Here is a 15,447-nt window from a genome sequence, read left to right on the forward strand (position 1 = left end):
GGAAAAGAGATTGTATGTTAATAAATTATATTACAAAACCATAAAAAAATATCTTCTTCTATCTTTTTTGTTTTTACATTTAAATTGAAAGAATTAGAAAATAGTACACTACAGTAAAAAAGTTTTTTATTAATTTATTTATTAAAGAATGGATTGATTAAATGCAACAACAACAAAAAACATTTATAATGTTAAAAAAGATTTATATTTCAAATAAATACTGTTCTTTTGAACTTTTTATTAATCAAAGAATCCTGAAACAAATGCAGAATGACAAAATATATTGCAGAATATCCCAATATATTTAAAATCACAATAATATTGTATTGTGGGGCCTCTGGTAATTCCTACCCCTAACATGCCTACTTATCCTATTTTGGACAAAACTACTGAAACTTTAAATACGATTATTAATAAATCCACAAAGACCTACAGCTTTAGTGTCCCTCAAATCCCAAAAATGATGTAATTTTTCAGATGATTAAATCCAAAAAACTGTAATAAAAAAGTACTGTCAGTTCAAAACAAGAAAAAAATAATAATATATATTTTTTTTTATTACTGGCCTTAACATGTCAGTCACACAAATAATATAATACGTCTTTAAAATCATTAGAATGTCTATTAAAATTAAATATTTTGGCAAGCAAACAAATAATCTGAAATATTACCATTTAAGAGTGACCCGCATAGGTTTCCTGGGTCACCTTTTTCTCCTTTGAGTCCATTAAGACCTGGCAGACCACATTCACCCTCTGGACCTAAAAGCGGAGCAGTGTTAGAAAGAGAATCGAGAAAAGAAAGAAAAACGCACACTAAGACGTCTAAGACAACACTTATGATTTACAATATATAAATAACATACAACAAAGATAATATTTAAGATAATTCACACCTGTTATACATGCTCCTGAATCACCAGGGGGTCCAGGTATACCCGGCATCCCTCTATCCCCAGGAAGTCCCGCTGCACAAGGAAGCCCACGATCTCCAGGTGGTCCTACAGCACACATAAAATAAATACACACAATTGAATACTTTTTAAATTAAATATCATATATACATTTTAAAATGATCTTGTATAATCTAAATGCATATTATACATTTAATATATAAAATATAATGATGTATAAAAAAGATATATCAAAAACCCAAGCAGACCTGCCTCATCTGAAACTCTCAATATAAAGCATTCTAGCTAATTTAAGTGAAGTGAAACGCTCTTCATGCTAAATACTGTACCTAACCACATACCGTACAGTACATTTCACATGTATTTGTTCTAATCTCAACTCCATTACCTATCACATGGTTGTAATAGCACTCTGGGTTTCCTTTAGGTCCGGGGTCACCTGAGCAGCCCTGTTACATATTCACAGTTGCAGTTTCAGCAGACAAATTACAATATACCGAAGGCAACTCTTTCTAAAAGAGTTAAAACTCTGATTAGTCAGAATCTGTGTCTGACCTTTGGCCCTTGGATGCCACATAGACCAGGAAGACCAATATCCCCACATGGACCCTGTATATGTAAAAACATAACATCAGAATTGACATGCAGTTTAATTCAACGAACCATTCATTTCAAAATACATAAGTCATTATTAATAATAATTGTGAAGGATTATGAAGTGTACTTTAGGTCCTGGAGAGCTTCTTCTGCCTGGACATCCAGGAAGGCCCTATTGTTTAAAAAAATTTGAAAAAATAATTTTCTGGCTTGCTTTCAAAATTGCTTTTTACTATTACATGGTTTATAGTCTTTATTGTTGATTTGAGGTGTTATGTTCGGCTGAATTGTGGTGTTGGTTTGTAGTGACTCAATTAATATGGAAACTAGTGAAGATTCTTACTCTGGGACCAGAGAGCCCAATTATGCCTTTCTGTCCTTCTTCTCCTGGAGGCCCTTCACAACCCTGAAAACACATAGATGAATGTTAAACCACATTAACGAGCTTCAACTAACACAGATCACATATCAGGGCTTGATAAACTGATAGATTCAAATAAATATACCGCAATACTCACCTCTGGCCCAGGTACCCCACAAATTCCTCTCGGTCCTTTTTTCCCCTATGAAAAAAGTTATAATATTCCACCATCATTTAGTTCTTGGAAGCTGCCTGGCATCCTTATAAAACCTCAACTACTGAAAACTCATTTCACATATGCAAGTATTACCTTATCGCCTTTTACACAGTCTTCTGGGTTAGGCTCCACATATTCAAATGGACCTGGTTCACCCTGAGGACCGTGGTCGCCCTGTAAGAGAATCAAGACGATGTTGTTAAACACAAATTCATGTATGATGGAAAGCTAATACTGTCATGCGTGTTACCTCATCTCCTTTCGGTCCTGGTAGTAACCTTCCTGGGTCTCCCTATGGAGAAACAGAACAAAATATCATCCAAGAACATTTATAATAATCTAAACGGCTTCATATCATGCACAGGTAGCAGAAGTGAAGCAGAAGCAGGAGTGCAAATGAAAAAATGTGAAGAAATCTAGGGCCGCTGCTGTACTTAAAAACCAGGTTTTCAAGCATATAAACTGTAAACTTTAGATAGAGAATCTTAAAATTCAGGGTAGTACATGCAAAACTCACCGGTGGGCCTCTTCGACCTGATAATCCTTGTAAACCCTACAATAATACAAGAAGAAGTAGACATTAAATTAAATATATATTAATATATACATAAAGATATTTTTTTTGCCATAACATTTAAACTTTTATGCCAAAACTGCATAAAAAGTCTCAGAAATGTGATAATCCACAAAAAAACTTGTCATAATAGTATGAATGAATCAAAAATGGTGCTCTTTTGAAGAGTAAATGCTTTTCTCACCATAAATCCATCAGGTCCCATTTTTCCTGGAGGACCTCCTGGGCCACATAAACCTTTCAGTCCCTTTTTGCAAATGCAAACACAGACACACACAAACAAGCCTAACTAAGCAATAAAACTGCGCTAGTAAAGATCACACTAAAGTAATGCATTACAACTCATAAAATAACTATTTTTTTGCACCCAGTACATACGTGTGGTCCAGAGATTCCAGAAAGTCCATCATCACCCTGTGAATGAGGTTAACAGAATTGTTGAGCATAAAAAAATTACAAAAACATTTCACTGTTTAGGAAATCAGCTGTGTTTGCTTTTATATGAAACAGCACTGCTCATCCTCTGGACTGCATGCAGAATTTTAGTCAGCAGTAATAAAATATAAACACATAAACTTAATTTCTGGCATTACACTTACAGGTGTACCAGGAATGAAAGTTAAACTTGTAGACGTGTCTCCTTTGGCTCCTTTTAACCCAGGTAGTCCCTGAAACAAGAAATAAAAAAGTGTCATGGACGTCATTTACTGCGGCAATGAACACACAAATTGAACCCAGTCAACACAGAAGATAAAATACAAATAATATGAAATACAATTAATATTGTAGATTAATTGCGTGTGAAGAAAAAAATGCCTGTAAAGTTTCTCATACCTTGGCTCCTGGGAGCCCGGGTCGTCCTATCTCACCATTCAACCCTAATTTCCCTCTGGCTCCATTACAGCCATCCTTCCCTGGAAACCCAGGAGAACCACCAGGCCCTGGATGACCCTGGAAGATATCATTTCATATATTATGATATAATTTACAATAAAAAAAAAAAAATACATTTCACACATGCTTTATATATATACATACATACATATATATATATATGCACATACACATATATATTTCATACTAATCACTCATTACACAGAGCATTTCTGTTGTTGAATATTGTATGCAGAATGTCACTTACAGGCACTCCATCTAATGCAGCATGGCCTTTTTCTCCTTGAAATCCCTAATACAAAAGAGTGCTTGAATCGAGGTCCTTGTATTACATTTAATAAGAATTGTGTATGGATGAATATATACCTGGTCTCCTTTCGGGCCGGAGACCCCAGGCAATCCTACGGGTCCACTTCGACCCTTTTCACCATTAAGTCCTCGGGGGCCAGGCAAACCCCGAGGCCCCTGTGGGCCCTGCTGACCTAACACACCAGGATTCCCCTAGAAAAAATGAAGGTGATGTTGAATTTTAATATAATGACATTATAGTAATACTCCATCCAACTCAACACACTCAGAAAAAAAAGGTACAAACTTAAAATCTTACTGACCCCAAACTTTTGAAGTGTAATGTATTTTTACGAAATAACCACAAGGGTGTGACAAAACATCAAGAACATATTACATTAACAGTGCTGTTGTGTTTCATCAGATACTGCTCTTAGCTTGATTGTGATTGGTCATTGATGTCAAGTGCTCTCATATTGTTTCAGAGTGAATTGACATTTATTTTAAGTGCTTTCTTAAGTGTTCTGAGTGTGACTGGTCAGTAGCTGTGTTGTATATTTTTGTATGTAATTGTCTATAATTGCGTGTACTACATAAAAACAACTGATTGTATCGCATCTAATTAGTGCTATAAAATTATATATTCGTTTAAAAAATGGAGGCAAAAAATGAAAAAATAAGACTATATACACTTGGTGAGAATGAATTTGTAAATTTCATGAGTGACTAACTATTTAGAATAACTGACTGAAACAACACACTGATGGGAACTAAGAACACACACACGCACACACACACACGCACACACACACACACACACACACACACACAGAGATGGGAACAGCAGTGGAACATTAGGATTTAGCAGTGTTTATACTCACACAGCAAAAATCCTCAAAAAAGTTCAGTTGCAAACGTGAAATTTTTTAACACTAGGTAATTACCTACTGCATACTTTTTAAAAATAGAATGTAAAACATTAAGCAACATCATAGTAAAAGATTTTTTTTCAAAACTTCATTTATTTGATCATAAATAGAGCTAAAAATATATATATATTTTTTTAAATGAAACTGTTTTCTAATGGAATTACATTTACATTTAATAATTTAGCAGACAATAATCTATCCAAAGTATCACCAATTATAATATTTCAAATGTAATTTATTCCTGTGATGTAAAGCTGAATTTTCAGCATCATTGCTTCAGTCTTCAGGGTCACATGATACTTCAGAAATCATTCTAATATGCTGATTTGCTGCTTAATATTCTTTGGAAACCGCGTGTAGAGAATTCAGAAGAACAGTTTTTTTATGTAGTTTTTTTTTAATAACATTATACAGTAAATATCTTTACTGTCACTTTAGACCAGTTATCAATCAAATTAAATCAATGATTTATTGCACTGTAAATAAAAATATAACTTTCCTTCTTTAAAAAAAAAAACATATTAACATAACAAATAATTGAGCCTTTGTTAAATATGACATTAATCATCAGTTCACATGTGTCCACAGGTTGACAACAATTGGACATTCCCAAAACATGATACAGTGTTACAGAAATGACAGTTATAGGTTGATTGCGGTTTCATTTTAAACCTCTTGTAAGGAGTTATGTATGCTCTATGGATGACTTTGAAATGGATAAGACGATGAGACTAAGTTTTTAGACATTAAAGTTAGATTAGACCACACCCTCTCCCACTCGACTGATAAGTAAAATCTGTTAGTTTATGAGTCCAGATATGTTTAATAGAAAGAGGCTTTGCAGTGTGATCATTAATTTACTATATATTTAAGAAACAGATGGCTGACCAGAGGATGGTGCGATCAAATCCCACATAAAATGAAAGGAAATAGGGGATGCCCAGGGAACTCCATAGGCATTGAGAGCAGAACATAACTGAAAAAAGACAAAATATAATAATGCTGGTAAACAAAAGTCCTTGGTTATCATGTAAGTCACCGCAAATGTGTATGCAGTGTATTTTATGTGCCAGTAAGTAAAAATATCTTGGAGCCTATGTAGTTTAACCTTGTCAGCTTCCATAAGTCGTGAAGTTTCCATTTCAATTAAGTTGAAATGATAAATAATATAATTTAAAAATTTGGTACAGCCAATCCTCCTGAAAGTATAGGACACTGCAAAGTGACAAGTTTTATTCTGGGTCATTTACAATTCCAGATAGACTGGGAAAACATGGAATTGATCTCCTTAAAGTAGCCTGGAGGAGGGGAAAGAGGCAGCATAGAAAAAAGAAAATTAAGCCGAGGTAACAAATTCATTTCGACGGTGGCAATTTTGCCTCGGAGAGAAACTTTATGATTATTCCATCTTTGAGTATTGCTTCTGATCTCGACTAAAATGCCATTACAATTTTCTCTAAATATGGTAATACCCAAATAAATGATAGAATCTTTAATGATTCTCATTATATATGATCCAGCTGTGATGGATATGTGCCATAGTATTCTTTAAAGGAGACATCAAAAAAAATTCACTTTTACATGGTGTTTGTATAGAAAAGTATCTTAGCAGTGTGTGGTCACAACCACCCTACAATGATAAAAATCAATTCAATCCTTTTTAACCCCCCGAAATCTTAAAGTCTCTATTATCAAGCCATTTAGATTTTCTGAGCAACATGATGTCATATTGATTAGGCCCTGCCCACTACCGCTGACGGACTGTCCACCATTATCTCCACGCTTGAGCAGCTGTAGCGACATTTCTCATAAGAGATGCACACATTTTGTAGTTTGCTGTAAAACTGAACTGCTTCTTCGAAAACTTGAAACCTTATAGAGTAATGCCAGTACAATAAACTGGAAAATTATCACTAATTATGCAAATTGCATGCAAATACTTACAAGCCTGCAGGCAGTATATAATGTGGTGAGAGCGACAATTGACTCAGAATCTAAGACTGAACACTTGCACTACAGATCAAGAAGCAATCACGACAGTCTTCAAAATGTTTCGTTCCTGCTCTCAGGGAACCAAGGTTACGAAAATAACCAGAGATGTTCCCTTTCGAGGCAAAGTTCTTGTCAGTGAAAAGGTCTGGTGAAAGGGGCTCGCGGCTTTCTGGTGGCAGTGGGCCTCATCCCTATGAGGCCACAATCAATGATCCTCAGAGTCCTCAAAAAGATCAGACTAGGTTTTTTCCTACTCAAACCAAGAGCATTTCAGAAGTCAAGCAATTGGATTCACAAGGGCAAGAGATTTGCCTGTCCGACTTTATTTATTTTTATTTTTTTGAGTTTTTTTCAAATTGTTTTTCGGGATTTTATCATGGTGTGATGAGTGGGGCAGGGCCAAGAGCCATGGGAACGAGCGAGGCCGGTGGAGTAACTGATAATGAGTGACAACTGCGCCACTCACTGGTGGAGGAGCATCAGGCCTTCAAAGATGTCCAGTAGCATCGCATGGCACTGGGAGTGAGAGCCCTTTCAGCTGATTGAGGACCAAGAGGACCAAATTGCTCATGGATCATTGGAAGAAGTCGCTCTTGCAAGGCGCTTTGATCCCATTCTTTATTCATGGCAGTGTTTTTGGGCAGAATTATGAGAGCCCACTCCATTGGTTGAAAAGCAACCCAACACATGGATGGTCTCAGGTTGCTCATATTTCAAGCATCACAACTGTTGTCAACATTGATTATAATAAGAAATGTTTCTTGAGCAGCAAATCAGCATATTAGAATGATTTCTGAAGGATGATGTGTCACTGAAGACGGAAGTAATTATGCTGAAAATTCAGCTTTGACATCACAGGAATAATTACATTTTAACATAGCCTAAAATAGAAAACAGTTATTTTAAATTGCATTAATATGTCCCGATATTACTTTGTTTAACGTATTTTTCATCAAATGCAAATGCAGCCTTGGTGAGCATAAGAAACTTCTTTTAGAAACATAAAACAAATTGAAAAGTGAAAAAAAAAGAAAAAAAAAGAAAGTAGTTTAGTTACTCGTTATCACAAAACTATCTTGTCTGATGTCAATATGAAGATATTATAATTCATATTGATTATGATGTCATATTGTCCACAAAGTCAAATTCATGTAATGGACTTACCCTCTCTCCTTTGGGGGGGAAACACTGGCAGACGCTGCAGTCTCGACCGTCGCACCTTTCTGTCTTGTCTCCCTAAAATACAGAAATATATTTTCAGATATGGAATGAAACATACTCATACACATGTAGGCTCATATACACTGTGCATTCATGATGGAAACTCACAAATGATCTGTATCTATATTTGAAACTTTTAGAAGTCAACATTCATTGCTTGTATTTAATGCCTTCCTTAGATAGCACATGTATGTAGACATGGCTGGCGTAAGCTCAAATGCCGCTATAGGCAGAGCACGATCGTGCCGCCCCCACCTCACATTCACAATTAGGGATCCTTAAGGTGCATGTAAAAAAAATATTTTTTTATCTATGAAATTACACTAAAAAAGCTAAACAGTCTTAAAAAAGCTAAACAGTCTTAACAATCAAGCAGTTTTGATTTTTTTAGAGCAAAAGGACGCCATACTGCCGAAGCCCCGCCCACAATGGACCGACTGACTATCCCTTTTAGCATATCTTTGCCCTCTTTGGTTATACACTGTCCCTCATTTTTTCCGCGCTCAAGCAGCTTTAGCGTAAACAAAGATTTGAAAGCAATGCAGGTGTTTTATAGTCGGATTTAAAAGTGAACACAAGATCATAATAATCTCCCGACATGAGAGCCACTTTGGATGCTGTGGGTTAGTTTTGTTTTTGATGGTAATGTGCCAATGAATACACCTAAGTTAAATTTGTTTATGTCTGCTCAAATGTTTACTCTAGATTGCTTTCTGAACGAGGGACACTTCAAAGCAGGTTTTTCTTAATGACCACATGACGCACAGAGAGGTACAAAATCACTTTCCAAACTTTAACATTCACTGTTCCTCTATGGTTGAATGATATTTCCAATGTACCTGGACAGCTCAGTCCTTTGCAATATTCAGAAAAAGCTAAAATTGCATCTTTTCCATGAGCAGTAGTTCACCAAAATTTTTTTATTTGCTTAAGATTTTCTCAAAATCAGGCCATCCAAGAAATGTTGCATTACATCACTTGCTCATCAATGGAGCATTTGCAGTGAATGGGTCAAAATGAAGAGTCCAAACAGCTAATAATTATTTTAGCCATTTATTTTCAGTGATGCTTTAATGAGAGTTCACTGAATAAGTAGTGATGTCCAATTCAATAATTAATTGTTCTTTTGATTCAAATCATTTCATTGAATCTTTCAAGAGAGTTCACTGGAGAAGTGATGCTTGATTCAAAGATCAATCGTTTTTTTTAATCAGATCTTTTCGGCCAGTCTTTCAAGAGAGTTTTTCTCACTGGAGAAGTAAAAGTAAAAGTGACGTGACATTCAGCCAAGTATGGTGACCCATACTCAGAATTTGTGCTCTGCATTTAACCCATCCGAAGTGCACACACACACACTGTGAACACACACCCGGAGCAGTGGGCAGCCATTTATGCTGCGGCGCCCGGGGAGCAGTTGGGGGTTCGGTGCCTTGCTCAAGGGCACCGAAGTCGTGGTATTGAAGGTGGAGAGAAAACTGTACATGCACTCCCCCCACCCACAATTCCTGCCGGCCCGGGACTCGAACTCACAATCTTTCGTAATGACGTTCGATTTGAGAATCACTAGTTCTTTGCACTCAGTGATCTGATCTTATTGTCTAACAGTTCAGTAGAAGAAAAGATTATAAGAAAACAAGATCTTTAATCGTTTCTATAGATTTCTGGATCCCTTATGCCATCATAGCTCCTTTGGATCATGTGACACGACTTCAAAGGCAGCTCTATACCAGTGAAATCAAAAGATGGGCGCATGTAAAAACAAATATTGCTTCACCGGTTAACATTTTTGTTTTGCATCAACACATGATGACTTCATCAGTACCTCGATCTCACAGTCTCACAAAGTTTCTCAGGAGAATGCAATACTTTTGCAATAGAATGCAATTTTTTTGGGGGGGAATGCAATATTTTTGGTCACAGAACACAAACACATTGACATACAATTTTTCCTCGAATCATATTTGTTTTCATCATTATTAGGGCTTCCGTATTTCAGTAGGAATCCGAGTGTTTGGGAGTTTTCTGAGACATCAATGTATTGATGTATTGGGCCCAAAATTTAATACGCTTTTTTATTTGAAGATATATGAAAACATTTTAACAAAGTTACTTGCACTTGATCAGCAGTTTCTAGCCATGCAGCCTTTCTCTCTGATTTTATAACAGCTGTATCTTTTATGAATTAAATATGAAAATAAATAATAGAAATCCGACTACATTTTAACTAATAAGAGGAACACACATTTAACTCATTTAAGGATGTATTAGCCAACTTACATTTGATTAACGGTTACTGCTATGATAAAAATACACTCATATGTAGGATTAAAAAATTCAACATGTGTAACATTTTATGTCCAACAACAAATATTTTAGCGGAATGCATATTTTATTCAGAATTATTGCGCTATTATTCTGTTGAGTTTCATCTGTCTAGTAGTACACAATGTCTTAAATGCATTAAACAGCACAAATATTCGCTGTTTGCCATTGTGGATCGACTTGATCCATGATTGACACTAAGGGTTGCTTAAGAAAAAGCGTGCACACTTTAATTCCCACTTTTCTTAGCGTCTTTTATAAATATCTTCATTTAATGTCCCACAAAAGAAAAAAAGACTTGAGGATCAGTACATTATGACAGTTTTCATTTTTAGGTGACCTATCCCATTAACATGTTGCAAAGCTAATGACAAAATATTTTAATAAGCATAAAAATATGCAGCACATACAATCTCAACTTTTACCATGTCCATCTGAACTTTGTAGGAAAAAAGCCTGACTGGGCCAGCAGTCTTATCTTATCATTGTGAAACCATTAAGACAACTTTATTAAGATAATACAAGGTAATACTCACCCCCAATGCTGTGTGTATGGTCATAAGTGCAAATAAAAGCCTCCTGCTGGAAAATAAATGAATGAGACATATTGAATAAAACATAAGTAATCAAGACAGAAAAAAAGAAGTTAGGAGGCTCTTTTGGAGACATATACAGTAGTACCATTCAAAGGTGTAGGGTAGGTAAGATTGTTTAATATTCTTGAAAGAAGTCTCTTAAGCTCACCAAGGCTGCATTTACTTGATCAAAAAATACAGTAAAAATTATTATATTTTAAAATAGTATTACCATTCAAAAAAACTGTTCTCTATTTTAATATATTTCAGAAAAAATATAATTTATTTCTGTAAAGGCAAAGCTGAATTTTCAGCATCATTACTCCAGTCTTCAGTGTCACATGATTCTTCAGAAATCATTCTAATATGCTGATTTGCTGCTCAAAGAAACATTTCTTCTTATTATTAATGCTAAAAAAATATTTGTGGTGCTTAATGCTTAGTGATAATTTTTTTTTTTTTTTTTTTGCAGGATAATTTAAAATAAATATTTTATGGCATTAAACTGTTACTTTTGATCAATTTATTGCATCCTTGCTGAATAATAAAATAAAATAAAAAACAGCAAACAAAAATTCTGAGAACAGTGCTTATTAAGATAAAATGTTTTTGATTAATACATAATTGTGTTATTAGATGTAGGGATATAATCAGCTGATTAGGATTTGATGTGATAGAATTATGCTAAATGTCCAAAGACAGCCTGCAAACAAGGATGATGGGAATATAGGGACAATGGGGGCTCTTACAAGAAAAGGTGGCTGGTGGAGGCGATCCGGTGGGGACGTGACATCTCAGCTGCCACTCAGGGCATGTGCAACCTGTTGATATATCCACCGCCTCAGAATGGTGTGGTCACTGATGTAGCTACCACTCCTGATGTCCCCACGGACAACTCATCCACCTAAGGGAAAAATCAAGAGATGGATGGATGGATGGGTAAATCGCTGCATGCATATCTTAATAAATAATGGTGTGCAAATTAAGTAAAGGCAGACAGATATACATTTAGATGTTACAGATATAATATTTATATAATATACAATATTTCCAGTGGCTGACAATACGGCTGGGGTTAGAATGAAAGAGACTGAATCAATAAAATAGATGGAGCTGAGACAAAGTTGATCTTTCATGATGGCTTTTTTTTCATGAATATCCAGGATACATCATCAAATTAAAATCATTACACTCATCTGCTGCATGTGCAAGCCATTACATTTCTCATGCTACTTTTTGATCTGATTGGCCAATGAACTTTATTATTACTAACAATCAATATAATATTTTCATATGTGTTAGCTATGAATTAAATTTATTTTCAAAACTAAAGCTGATCTTTAAACTGTAAATTAATGTCAAGCACAAAGAGTGCTGGTGTTACCCATCCCATTATCTATGGAAACCTACCGATAGATCTATACATTTTGTCTGAATTTAATGTGGTACTCAAATAATTACACCATCCAAAGTCACTCACATTTCATTTTTAACATTTCAATTCAAAATGGTAAAAATCTAGGAAATGTAATGCATTATAGCAAAAAAAAAAAAAAAAAAAAAAAAAAGTAGTGTGTACCCATACAATATTTAGCCTACAGCAAAATGGGTTGGGCTCAAGGGTAGAAGTTTTTTAGCTGAAGCACCGCACAAGGCGACATGGATTATTTAGCACCAAATTCAGCCATGACTTGGATTTCTCGCTCTATTTCTTCCTTTGAAGGCATGGCCGCGAGACTGTCACGATGGACGTGTCATTGAAAGGTTGGAGAACAGTTTGTCAAGGATGCCCAATGCAGAGGCACAACGCGGCTGGCATATAAACAGATTGGAGTTTCTGCCGGTCTTTCTGGCTCTCCGGACAACATAGTGGTTGTATCATATTTGAATCACCAAGGAGGATTACGCTCTCGACCCCTGTCAGAAAGCAACGCTTGTCCCATTGGCTGTTGGAGGCTCTATTCTTAGCCTATGAGGCACATGGACTCGCTTCGCCCTTAGGAATTCGACCTCATTCCACAAGGGCAGTGGCTTCATTGCAAGCTTTCCTTAGTGTATCTTCAATGGAGGATAATTGTGCTGCGGCAGGATGGTCCTTGCTGAGCACTTTTGTCAAGTTTAACAGCCTTGATGTGAGTACAGCTCCTGGCTCCTGGGTTCTCTCCACGTAAGAAGATGCTTTCTTAGGATCCCAGCTATCTCAGGTACGTCAGGCATGATGGTGTTGGGTTCGCATACGGTGACGTCACCACAGCATGGAAGTGACTTATGAAAGGCAACATCTCGGTTACATATGTAACCCTGAATGGGGGAACGAGATGCTGCGGTTTGGGCCGTTCCGTACCTTGATAACGTTTCCTTAGATCATGAAATCTGAGCGAAATAGTGTGTGAAACGCATACATAACTGAGATGATTACACCCCTGTAGCCTACTTAATTTTTAACTGCTACAAATCATGGTATTACATTTGACCATACGTGACTCTGCATTTCATGACGTTATGGGGTGTACAAAATTACAATGCAGGTACTGAGGGATATGGCAAATGTGATATTCTTGAGTCTTGATTCAGTATAAAAAGGTCAAAATCCGTTTCTTAAGTACAAGTTTACGATTTATTTATGAGATGGTCGCAGTGTGTCTTCAGGTGGCACCGGAGGCAGATTTGGATATCTTGCTGTTCCCATCAGGATGCCTGCATAGCTTGTGATCTCAGATAGTGGCGATTGGACCAGTGGGAATTGAGTCATGAATGGGTGTCCTTTATTTTGCATCGCTGAAGGTGGCAACCCTACATGACAAACTTCTGTGAATGTTATCTATCAAATGAAATTTAAATCATGGTAATTAGTTTTTTTTATTTATTCATTTATTTATTTATTTATTTATTTATTTAATTTTTGACAGTTCTGCAGCTGTTACTTCGATGGGATGGATTTTTATTATTTTTATTTTTTTTAATTTTTTTTTATTATTATTACTTTGCTTAAATTAGGGCTACATTTATTTGTCCAATTTTTTACTAAATAATTTAGCATTTTTAAAAACTTTTTAAAAGGCCAAATCTTATATGACATTTTTGTTATTATTTATTATGTATATATTTATGATTAATATAAATGATAAATTAATAAATAGGGTCTGACATTAATTATAATCTATTCATTCATCTGTCGAATAATGTCTAACAATATAATAATTATGTCTACCAAGCTCTGAAAATGTATGGAATATTACATTAACAGACTATCCAAATTTTAGTTAATGGACAGGCACACTGACAACTTTCCCACACAGACATTCGTCTGCAGACTGAGTCTTCAAAGGGCAGGTGTGAGCTCCTATGTTTTAAACCGCGTTTCTGCGCTCGTGTGAAAGGGCTTTAACGGAGCGCGTTCTAGAGACTCCGTCGCTCGAATGAAATTGATGTCATCATAGTTGCTATTAGTATTATAAACAATGCAAAATAGTTATTTGTTAATTCAACTATGTGTTGATATAGACGAGAAAATTGATTCTTGCCTTTTCGGGATGACGTTTCTGAGACTTTTTATTAATCCCAAAGGGTGAGTTTAATAAAATACTGTCTTCTACTTCTCCAACATTTTTTTTTAACACGAATCTTTTTAACGAAGAAGAAGAAGGTTAATTTATTCAAGTATGTGGAGAGATGACTGGATTATTTAATTAATAACTCAATAGCTCCGGATTTTAATGATTGGTTTTAGAAGTCTTAGAAGTCTAAGAAGTTTTAGAAGTTTTAGAACAAAGATAGCAGATATGTCAGAGCACTGTAACGAACTATTATGAAAAAATATAGTCTAATATCGTAAACATATGTGTTTTTGAATTATACGGGGTGACTTCACAGATCAATTTAAGTCGTAGTATGCGACAATGTGATGTCAAGAGCTTCACTTTTCAGATGTATTTTCCGGTTACCTCATTTTTGTACAGAATGTGGCTCAATGTTTGTGCAGTATAGGCATCATGTATTTAATAAAGCAAAATGATGACTCTGTAAAAGTTCACTTACCGCTGTGTGTTGTGCTTCCAGGCCCATGCAGGTTGTAAATCTAAGACAGCCAGAGTCCACACAGATACCTGCTGCAGACCTCAGCAATCTCTCTGACTTGCCACTCTGCTTTCGTAGTAACTGACTACTGACAAGAAAAACAAGTGAGACAGATTTCCATAGAGAGATAGCCGGGGGGGTGGGGGGGGGGGGGGGGTGGGGGGGGGGTGAATGTCAACACAGGTGAATTCTTCCCCTACCCTCCTAGTGAACATAATCATTGTTATGTGTGTTCTTTCTTACATAACTTTGCTTTAATTTTTAAATTGTGTTACTTTAATTAGTTTAACAATATATTAATTAATGTATATTTGTTATGTGCTTTGTTTTAGAAAAAGAAAAACTAATCAAGTCTTTGTACTTCATATTTTCACGCTTAATTAAATATTACTTGCTGTTTAAATTAATTATTATGTATGAATAAATCATAGAATGAAAGTTCTTTCAAAGTAAATCCTACACCCAACTTGGTCCAGTAAAAGTTTTT

General features: G+C 35.6%; 1 protein-coding gene across 2 annotated transcripts in view; it reads right to left on the minus strand.

The window, feature by feature from the left end:
- The window catches only part of LOC113058753 (collagen alpha-4(IV) chain-like), a 28,452-nt gene extending 13,408 nt beyond the window's left edge, over positions 1-15,044 (minus strand). The window contains exons 1-20 of one of the 2 annotated variants that reach the window (XM_026226942.1): positions 14,922-15,044; positions 11,633-11,787; positions 10,845-10,887; positions 7,930-8,001; positions 3,923-4,057; positions 3,804-3,848; positions 3,497-3,613; positions 3,262-3,330; positions 3,041-3,076; positions 2,847-2,909; positions 2,606-2,641; positions 2,339-2,380; positions 2,182-2,262; positions 2,029-2,073; positions 1,854-1,916; positions 1,638-1,682; positions 1,469-1,522; positions 1,302-1,362; positions 896-1,000; positions 672-761 (exon numbers count right to left, since the gene is read on the minus strand). In XM_026226942.1, coding sequence (XP_026082727.1) covers positions 672-761; positions 896-1,000; positions 1,302-1,362; positions 1,469-1,522; positions 1,638-1,682; positions 1,854-1,916; positions 2,029-2,073; positions 2,182-2,262; positions 2,339-2,380; positions 2,606-2,641; positions 2,847-2,909; positions 3,041-3,076; positions 3,262-3,330; positions 3,497-3,613; positions 3,804-3,848; positions 3,923-4,057; positions 7,930-8,001; positions 10,845-10,887; positions 11,633-11,676 — 1,246 coding nt within the window. In that variant the 5' untranslated portion in view covers positions 11,677-11,787; positions 14,922-15,044. Of the gene's footprint in view, positions 1-671; positions 762-895; positions 1,001-1,301; positions 1,363-1,468; positions 1,523-1,637; positions 1,683-1,853; positions 1,917-2,028; positions 2,074-2,181; positions 2,263-2,338; positions 2,381-2,605; positions 2,642-2,846; positions 2,910-3,040; positions 3,077-3,261; positions 3,331-3,496; positions 3,614-3,803; positions 3,849-3,922; positions 4,058-7,929; positions 8,002-10,844; positions 10,891-11,632; positions 11,788-14,921 lie in introns of both variants that reach the window. The other variant, XM_026226941.1, reaches the window with a different exon arrangement.
- Positions 15,045-15,447: the final 403 nt, after the last annotated feature.

Source organism: Carassius auratus, chromosome 40, assembly GCF_003368295.1.
Source record: "Carassius auratus strain Wakin chromosome 40, ASM336829v1, whole genome shotgun sequence".
NCBI lineage: Eukaryota > Metazoa > Chordata > Actinopteri > Cypriniformes > Cyprinidae > Carassius > Carassius auratus.